The 10,446-nt window shown below is 40.7% G+C and overlaps 1 protein-coding gene across 3 annotated transcripts in view; it reads left to right on the forward strand.

The window, feature by feature from the left end:
* The window catches only part of UBAC2 (UBA domain containing 2), a 164,873-nt gene that overhangs the window by 22,547 nt on the left and 131,880 nt on the right, over positions 1-10,446 (forward strand). For 2 of the 3 annotated variants that reach the window (XM_082602506.1, XM_082602505.1), the window contains exons 2-5: positions 3,455-3,526; positions 4,591-4,718; positions 6,873-6,992; positions 7,861-7,970. In XM_082602506.1, coding sequence (XP_082458632.1) covers positions 3,455-3,526; positions 4,591-4,718; positions 6,873-6,992; positions 7,861-7,970 — 430 coding nt within the window. The remainder of the gene's footprint in view (positions 1-3,454; positions 3,527-4,590; positions 4,719-6,872; positions 6,993-7,860; positions 7,971-10,446) is intronic. The other variant, XM_082602507.1, reaches the window with a different exon arrangement.

Raw genomic sequence — 10,446 nt, forward strand, 5'->3', positions numbered from 1 at the left:
GTTTCTATAAGTTTTTGCTTCATGTGTTTTGAAGTCTTATCTCAGCTCTCAAATTCTGTGATTCACTATTTGCCCACCTCCACAGTTGAAGAAGGGTATAATGAACACCTAGATTCTGCAATTAACATTTTACATATTTGCTTTATTAAATATCCATTCTCTGTTTCATCAATTTGTCTTATTTTTTGGTGGATCTCAAAGTAAGTTGTAGTCACTTTATCTCTAAACACTTAAGCATACATGTTGTTAACTAGAATTTAATAATCATTTAAAGTTCTTTTTTTGTTTGTTTTGCGGTAAACTTCATATGGCGAAATGTACAGATCTTGAGTTAATCGGTAAATTCTGCTGTCCATAGTAATACTGTATACTTGTCCTGTGATGTGGGACTTCTTGGACCATTGTATATTATCTGTTACTTTCCTCATAGGTTTTTGGGATCTGATTTTTGCTCATCTTAAGAGGAGGACTTAATGGTAGTGTTATCTGAGTTAAGTAATCAGGTCTGTGTTTTTAGGGGTTTAGTCCTAGGCAGAATTAAAATGATTGTATAAATAGGATCCGTTATTAATTCAGCAAATATTTTATTTATTTTTAGTCTTTAATTGTGGTAAAATACACATAACATAAATTTTCCATCTTAACCATTTTTAAGTGTATGGTTCCATGGCATTAAGCACATTCACATTGTTGTGCATTTGTCGCTAGAACTCTTCATCTTGCAAAACTGAAACTCTATACCCATTAAACAGCTCCCTATTCTTCTCTCCCCCCAGCCCCTCAAAACCACCTTTCTATTTCCTGTCTCTGAATTTGACTCCTTAGGTACCTCATAGAAATGGAATCATACAGTATTTATCGTTTTGTGTCTGGCTTATTCCCTTCAGCATAATGTCCAAAAAGTTTATCCATGATGTGGCATGTGAAGATTTCCTTCCTTTTAAAGACTGAATATAATTCATTATATTCTGCTGTATGGATATACCACATTTTGTTTATCCATCAGTGGATTCTTGGGTTGCTTTCACCAGTATTTATTGAGCATCTCTTATCTATCAGTCACCTTTCATTAGGTAAACACTTGTTGACTGCCTTTATGGACCTGATCCTGTTATAGGCATGAGGGATACTGCAGCAGTGAACATACGCAGACAAAATTGTTGCCTTCAAGAGGCTTATATTCTAGTGGGGACTGAGGATGGGGAGATGGACAATACACAGAGAAATGTATTTCTTGATTCCAAATTGCATTTTTTCACATTTTAGTGTTTCTAATACTGGGTTGTACTTTACAGTTGATGCCATCTTAGAGTTATTTGACAGTGTTTCTTTTTTAGTAACACCTAAAATAATGGTATATCTTACAGTCAGTTTGAATCATAGATTTGGTGAATCGCTATTAATCAGTCAGTTGTTGATAAGTGCTGTGAAAAAATAAACCAGAACAAAGGGGATAGAGAATTACATGGGACATCCACAGATAAGGTGACATTTGAGCAGAGCACGTGTTCAGTGCAGGTGATATTTTTTTCATAGCAGGACTTCCTCCCTGCAGGACATAGTGTGTTGGTTCACATTCTGTTCTCACTCTGGACTGGTAACAGCTTGTGGACTAGTTACTTTGAGCAGCATTGGTATAAAGGGTAGAGCCCTAGGAGGTGGGGGGTGGAGATGGGGGTTAGGGAACAGTTTGCAAGGTGGGCCCAGATCTTGTAGGCATGGTAAGGGCGAGGGTGACAGAATTTTCCATCGTAGGAGCTGGCAACAGTTCTACTGGCTTGCAACAAAAACTTTGGATCATCTTTGATTTCTCCATTTGCCCATACCTTATACCCAGTCAGCCAGCAAATCCTGCCTGCTGTACCTTCCAAGCATACCGCAGTTCTGACCACTCTCACTACCCCCACCCAAACCCCCCTGGTCCAGGCCATCCTCATTTTCTGTCTGGATTATTATGATAGCCTCCTAACTGGTCTCCTTTCTTCTATGCTTGCCTTCCTGTAATCTCTTCTCAACTTAGCAACCAAAGCGATCCTTTGAAAACACGTCTGATCATGTTATTCCTTTCCTTAACGTCCCCAAGAGCATTCTGTCACTCTCCAAGGAAAGGTTAAGTCCTTATGGCCTATAGGGTTCTACACTGTTTGCTCCCCGGCTTCTTTGACCTTATATCCTGCCTCTCTGCTTTTCGCTCATTCTGCCATTAGCTGCCTTGGCAGCCTTACTGTTTCTTGATCGTATTGAGTGTGTTCCTGTCTCACAACACTTGGACTTGCTCTTTTCCCTGCCAAGAATACTGCTCCCCAGATATCTGCAAGGCCCACATCCTCAGGTGTCTGCTCAAATTTCACCTTGTCAGAGGGCCTTCTAATCACGCTATGAAAAAGAGCACCCTTCTTTCCCCACTAGCACTATGTTTTCCCCTAAACCAGGATAGGCTAGTTATGCTGCCGTAGCAAACGGCTCTAAAATGTCAGGGACCTGAAACGACAAGGTTTGTTTCCTACTGCTGGTGTCCCTCCATGGTGAGTCGCCTGGCAGGGCCTGTTCCGTATTGTCTTGAACTCTGACGTCCGGCTCGTAGCATAGCCACCATCTTGAGCATTGGCCAAGGGAAAGGCCATTCACTGGCTCTCCAATATTTGCCTGGAAGTGACATCTATTATGTTGACTTGGCCAAAGCAAGTCACATTGCCATATGCCACTTCAGTTAGGGGCAGGTGTGGGTGGGTAGCAGTCCTATCTTTTATCTGAAGAGAGAGCAGGAAGTCCATGGTGGGTAACACAGCCTTGCTCTTTACCCCACTTAATTTCTCTATACCATTTGTTTGTATCTGACATGATATTTACCTTGCTTTGTGTATTTTCTTTTCTCTGCTGTCTAGACTGTAGGTCCCACAAGGGGAGGGACTTTGTCCATCATTTGCTGCTATACCCCAGGACCTAGGATAATGCATGATGTGCAGGAGTAGGCGCTTATTAATTGGAGAGATATGAGTGAGAATACCAAAGCAAACCATTCATTTATTCATATGGTGACATGTAAGCCATTGGGAGTGTGCAGCAGGAAGGTTTGAGGAGAGGGCACACTTACTATAGAAGAGCGGGAGCATTGCTGGTCCGTGGAGAGTGTCAGTTTGAGATTTGAGACCATGAACCTACAGTGGAATCTTGCAGGCAGCCAGGAAGAGGCAGGAATGAATAAATGATGGGACCCATTTCCCAAGGATCAGTGAAGTCCAAGTTGAAGGAGGAAACCTTCAAGGCGCACCTCTGTCACCTGTGCTCCGTCTTCAGTCCTTTTGGAATAATAAGGGAGGAGCTTGCCTTTAACCAAGGAGGCCCAGTCTCCTGGGGTTGTGATTGTGGTGGTTGGAGCAGTTTTCCCTATATTCATTCTTTATTTACTTCTCATAACACTCTTGAGGTAGCGTCTCTTATCTTCATTTTACAGGTGAGGAAAACAGGCTGAAATTGCTCGCGTTAGGACTTAGGTTGGTCAGGCTCACAACCACGGTGCTTTCCGGTACGTTTGGGGTACTAGGTAGTGGGGACTCCGTTTTCTGGGGGGTGGGGAGCTCCGTTAGCTCTTAGATTCCCTGGAGCCTTGATTGCATCTTGGTCGTGCAAATAGTATGCAGCCACTTTACCGATGGTTCCAGTTTAGCTGTTTGTAAGACCTTACCAGAAAGGAAGTAGTTGGGCTATTTTTATATACGCAAACAAGTGCAATAACCACACTATACCAACCATAACTAGTAGCTTCACTCCCCATGGAAGTGCACCTCACACGATCTGAGAATGTCTCTGTCTGAAAGTGTCTGTGACGCTTTCCTGTGGTCTTGCCTGTTGATGATCTGGACGTTTCATTCCCTCAAGGAGCTGTGCTAGGCTTTATGGCCAACACAGAGAAGAGAAGGCAGGTGGCCTCCCTCGGGAATCTTTAATGTAGTCGGCAAGGCCAAACAGGTTCCAGACCCTGACTCCTCAACTAGTACCTGGAAACGGGGATGCAGGTTGGGGGAAGAGCCTCTCAGGCTAAAATGGGAGAGACTGATGTAAGGAAGTGGAAACTGAGCTGTTGTTTGAAGGCTGCGTGAGATTTAGACAAGGCTCCAGGGTGCCCGTGGTGGAAAATCTCAGCAGACCACTGCAGGCAGCAATGTTAGCACTTTTAACCGCTTCTTAAATTTCTTAAAGTGAATGTTTATGTACGTGAATCCCAGTCATGCTCAGGAGCTAACTGGTCAGTATGATAGAAAACATACTCCTCTGTCTATTTCTCTATACTTTGGTGACCGTTTTCTAAAACGGTATTCCATGGAAGTAAACTTGGTTTGGTCTTGTATAAGAGCCAGATGACAGTGAAGCCCCCATCAGCCGATTTCACTTGTTTTCCAGTGCCCTTTGATCACTTACCTCTGCAGGAAGATGTTTTGAAAATATATGTTAATAAGAATTAAATTCCAGAGTATGTGAACTTTGTCTTCATTCTAATTCAAAAGGAGTGAATTCTCTTGCTTTTCAATCATGTGCTTTTTAAAATCATAGGGACAGTCATTCTGAAAGCAGTTTTGTTTTTCCCTCCAGACAAAGCACCTGTGTCCAAGGGTCTTTTACTGGTCCCCAGTGCCCTGTCCCTCCTGCTGGCCCTCCTCCTTCCACACTGCCAGAGGTTCTTTGTGTACGACCTCCAGGCAGTCAAGGACGACTTCCAGGTGAGCTCCGCTCCACTGGCCTCTGGGAGGGGAGAAGGCAGGCCTTCTTCTTTGATTTGCCTTTCTTCCTGCCATTCTTAGTCTCTCAAAGCCTCTAAATTTGTAAGAAATATTATTTATTATTAATATTCCACTAACAAGTAACTTCTCTAGTTGTATTTATTGATAATTTCAGCAAAGCAGATTATAATGAAGCAGTTGCAGTATTTCCTTTTACACATCTCTTTTCAGCTTCAGTTTTTACTCATGGAAATGCAATTTTTAATTTCAAGAGAATTAAACAATGTTAAATCTGTTTTTTGTATGATTAGTATGCATACTTAACATTTTCAAAAACTTGCCTCAGTTTGAATATGTTAGAGGAGCTAAGCTCTCTCTCAGCTCTAATAGATTGAGAGTCTGTGAATTACTTTTACAGTGGTGGCTAAACCAAGTAGGAAATTTCTCTTGGGTTTTTGCTGCTGGGAAGAGCAGAAGTCTGTGGCTTTTGAGATTTATGGGTTGATCACATGAAAAATGCTGGTGCTGGGTCTTGTCTGTGAGTTGGAGTGCAAAAGGGGTATTCCGTTACCATTTCCAACTTGGCAGGGATTTCCCCACACCAACACTAAGCAATTCTCAGACACCAACTTGGGTGTCCTACAGTTGAACTCAGTTCTGATGCCATCTTCCCAGAGAGCATCACATTCCACAGGGTTAGGGCTTAGTCCCACGGGCCTGCCCACTGCACTCGCACTTCAGATACCAGTCACCAGCCCAGGTGGTTACCTGTACCTCTGGCCGAATGGCTATAAATCAGAGTTCCCACGACCCCCTCCCTGGGCTCCATTAATGTGCTAGAACAGTTCACAGAACTCAGAGAAACGTTTTATGTACTGGATTACCAGTTTATTATTAAAGGATATAGATGAACATCCAGATGGAAGAGATGCATAGGGCAAGGTAAGGGGAAAGGGTGCGGAGCTACCGTGCTCTCTCTGAGCCCCACTGTCCTCAGATCTTCACATGTTCATCACCCAGGAAGCTCTCAGAACCCTGTCCTTTTGGGTTTTTATGGAGATTCATTCCATAGGCAGGATTGATTAACACTGGCCATTGGCAGTTGATCCACCCTCCAGCCCCTCTCCCTCCCCGCAGGTCAGGGTGTGGGACTGAAAGTTCTGACCTTCTAATCACAAGGTTGGTTCCCCTGGAAGCCAGCCCCCATTCTGAGGTGCTTCCAGAAGTCACCTCATTAACATGACAAAAGACACTGTTATAGCTTTCTTCACTTCGGAAATTCCAATGGGCAAAGACCAAAATATATTTCTTATTATAAATCACAATATCAGAGAGTGTTAGTGCAAATTATGGTTATAACCTGCCACCTTTTCTATGCTAAATACTTGATTAGCCATTTTAAGCATGATAATCCATTATTGAGCACTGACATCTTTTCTTCATAGGGATATAATTAATGCCATTGCTTAGGTGGGCTTTGCCAAGTTCCTGTGATTCAGTTATTTACCCATACTACTGCTTTCTGTTGGAATATGGTAGAGCTTCAGTATGATTTCAGTTGCTGTAATACAATGATTCTTAATCCTGTCTGCACAGTAGAATCACCTACATAAACTGTTTTTTTTTTTTTGATGCCAAGACCTCACCCTAGACCAACTGAGTCAGGGAGCCTAGTGGTGGGGCCCGGGCATTGGTGTACTTTTTTAGAAAGATCCCCAGGGGATTCTAGCATATGGCCAGCCCTGAGAACCACTGCTGTAAGGGAATGTCAGGGCCCTGTGGCCCTGTGTTGGTACCTTTACTGTTTGGGGGGTTAATTTGGTTCACCTGGCTAAGTTGGCGGCAGTCCCCTTCTCCTGCACCACTTTGTGGGCATTTGTGCTCTAGAGGTGGGACCTGCCTGGATGGAGGACAATCACCCTCTGTCTAGGAGTGCAAATAGCCACACTCTCCTGCTAGAACCTCTTAAGGAGCCCTCAGTGTGCATTTCTAAGAGCTGCTACAGAGATATGGAGAGTTTCAGTTCCACCCTGGGGAATCTGAGCTTACAGTATTAAAAATAAGCAGTATAAAGTAAACGTAATAAATTTGCTAAGGAAGAGACCTGAACAAATCTTACTCTTATTTGTTATTCTTTTTTAAATCCCCATCTAGATTTGGAGGTTGATTTGTGGAAGAATAATTTGCCTTGATTTGAAAGATACTTTCTGCAGTAGTCTGCTTATTTATAATTTTAGGATATTTGAAAGAAGATATGGAAGCAGAAAATTTGCAGTAAGTTTTTATGTATTTTCCCTTTGCTACTTAGGTTATAGAAAAAAATGTTTCTGTTTTCTTGTTTTTAAATAGTTTTATTTTGTTAAGCTTGGTGTTTCATTAACAATTATCTTTTTATTACATGATCCTCTGTCTGATTTGGAACATAGACATTAACCGAAGAAAATATTTAAATTTAAGCCATTAGCATAATAAAATAATAATGATGATAATAGATAATAATATCAGTGTGAGTGGGCAATAACTTTTTTTTTTTTTTGGCTGCACTGAGTCTTCGTTGCTGCACGCAGGCTTTCTCTAGTTGCGGCGAGTGGGAGCCACTCTTCATTGCGGTGCGCGGGCCTCTCATTGCTGTGGCCTCTCTTGCTGCGGAGCACGGGCTCCAGTCACGCGAGCTTCAGTACTTGCGGCTCATGGGCTCCAGAGCACAGGCTCAGCAGTTGTGGCTCACAGGCCCAGCTGCTCCGCGCATGTGGGATCCTCCTGGACCAGGGCTCGAACCCGTGTCCCCTGCATTGGCAGGCGGATTCCCAGCTATTGCGCCACCAGGGAAGCCCAGCCATAACACTTTTAATAAGGATTTTTATTTTAATAAAATTCTAATCACTTATTTTGCTTAATGGTTTGTGTATTAGTTGTAAAAATAAGTCATGCTATAAATATCTTTTTTTCAACATACTTAGGAATTATGGAAGTTAATACATTTGACCAATGAGGGGTTTTACTCCCTCACTTTGAAAAGTCTATTCAAACAAAAACAAACTTTAAAAATATATATATATACCTGAGCTGGTTCTAATTAAATAAATGTTAGTTTATTTGTAGAAGTCTCCTCTCTGTCATGTTCTTCCTGTTTTATTTTCAGTCCTTTCTGCTGGGCTCCTGGGTGTTGTCAGCAGCGGGTGACTTTATCCTCGCTGAAGCTGTGCGGTATTCCTCTGGTATCACTGCAGCCAGGAACCTGCCTTCTGGATTGTAAGTACCTCTCAAATATTAGCTTAATTCATAACTACTTAAATCTGACTTAGAGCGTGATTATACATGAAAGTCAGTAAGAGGATATTTTAAACTTTTAGATATAGTAAAATTGATTTTATATGTAAAAATTCCAGTGTATACTTAACATTTTCATTATGTTCTTGAAACGGAATCTGTTTTACACTCACTCTTTTTTGTAGCTTTCAAATCTCATATTTTAGAGAATTTTTAATGAATTTTCTGTTCTGGTCCTGAAGATAGAATTGTGTTTTCATAGTGAAATTTTGTCTTTGTAGCTTTGTTAACTAATTAAACATAGAAACACAAAATTTAATTAATTAGATTAGGGAACAACATTTATTTGTCTGAAGTTAAGCTTCTGAAGAATGATGCTTTTCTTAAATGATATTGTTTATATATTTCCACCAAAGGTAAAAGAAAATCACTATATAGGTTATAACTTTGTCGCCAATCTGCAGTGGGCAACCTAACTCAAAGAGTGTCTGTGCTTTCATACTGTGTTGGTCTTCTTTAAAAACAAAATGAGAAAACATGCATTCGTTTATGAAATAATTGGCATTTAGGAGCAGAATTGTTGGCACATATAAGTGCCTTTAAAGCATCTCTGAAGTAAGTTTCTGAGACTGTTTTTAAGAGATGAGATACTATACAATAAAGGTAACATATTTAAAATGTGTGTGTACTAACTTCTGCCTTGTTTTAATTTTCAGTATATATTTTTGAGAACTATTAGGCTAGTGCAGGTACCTTGATTTAGATTCACTTTGGATCTCTATGTTTAACATACGGTTAGTGACCTTATGGCTCTCACACTTACATTGTTAATATTGATGGTAATAGCTACCCTTCATGGGATTTACTGAGTTACTGGCATGAGTACTGATATTTAGTTGTCTTAATAATGTACGATCCTGAATAATATGTTAACGGAGACCCATAAAGTTCTGTGTCATAATGATGCAGTGTTGGAGTTTTACGGGTTGTAATTGCAGTTAGACTAAGAAGTTTAAGTTGACTATTCTGCTGCTGTGGTAAATAGTGTCGTCATTAGGAATGATTCCATGTGGATTCAGAAAAGAAGTAGCATTACTAAATCATTAGTTTTCCCCTAACGTTTCTCACTGAGGCCAGTTCTTTTTGGTTCTTTATAAGGCCTACTGAGTTGTAGAAGGGTTATGTGTATTGTGTATGTTTGTGTTAGAATAAATTTAGTGGGTGGGTAGTAACGTAGCTTTTAATTCTTATGTACATCGTCCCCTTGTGTGATGACTTTTTTTTTTCTATTGCACATAGAGTTGAATGACAGTTATTTCTTTGAATGCATGACACTTATTTCTTTATGGAATCGTGACTGGTACCTATAAGGAAGATTGATTCAATTTTGAAGTTGGTGGCAATGTTTTTACTAATTCTTGAGGCCAGAAGGCTTTTTACCTATTTAAATCTTAGCTAGTAGCAAGAATTGCAAATTTGAGTAAATTCAAAAGTTATAGGATCCCCTTTGAAAGACAGTGTGAATGTTAATTCAGACATCACCTGAATGAGAATATATTTCTCTTTCCTTTTAAATCGTGAAACATTATAGTGTGGCTTTTTTGAATCTTGACGCGTTCTCAAACATAGACTTCTTGGAACCTAAATCTTTACTTCAATAAACTTTGCATTTTGTAAATATATCTTTTATTTGATGGTAAGCAGAGCTTCAAAAACTCAGGAGAGGAAACCTTTTTTAGTCAATGTGTTTTATAATTTGCAGGGTTTTCCACATAATGTCTTGTTACCTTTTTCTTTCTCATCAATGCCAAGTTGACCTGCACTTCCTGCAATTCTTCACTTCCTATTTAATTCTCACTCTCTCTTTTTTTAACCTCACCACTATTAAAACTTCTCTTATAAAGGTCACCAGTAACCAACTAATTTCTAAAGCCAGTGGCTTGTTTTCACTTGTCTTATCTGACCTTTCAGTGGCACATTATATGCTTTTGACATCCCATTATTTCATGAAATAAGCTGCTCGCCTGAATCCCAGCACACTGCTCTCTCCTGGTCCTCTTTGACCTTCTTTACTCTGTGCAGCTCCTTTCTCAAGCTTACTCCAGGTGCGCTTTCTGTGCCGTCGCGTCCACCCCCATGACTTCAACCACAGTCAGCATCTGTTGTTTGTTTCCCAGCTCTCTATTTCCAGTCCGTATTGCTTTCTTGATCTTTCTTCAGTCGTATTTCCTAGTGACTTCTAAGACTCAAGGAAAATTCATCAGAAGCTCTTACCTAGCCTGATCACCTCTCTTTCTGCACTCTTATCTCCTCCTCCTTCTGTACTCCTTATTTTAACTAATGGCATTTTCATCTACTCAGTCATCCAAGCTGGAAACCTTTCCCTCTTCTCATCAGTGGAGTAGGGCACTGACTCTTACTCATTCGAAGTCCTGTATAAGTCAGCTCTTCATCGCAT

This window comes from Mesoplodon mirus (genome assembly GCF_964341445.2).
Source record: "Mesoplodon mirus genome assembly, chromosome: 17".
In the NCBI taxonomy this organism is placed as follows: Eukaryota; Metazoa; Chordata; class Mammalia; order Artiodactyla; family Ziphiidae; genus Mesoplodon; species Mesoplodon mirus.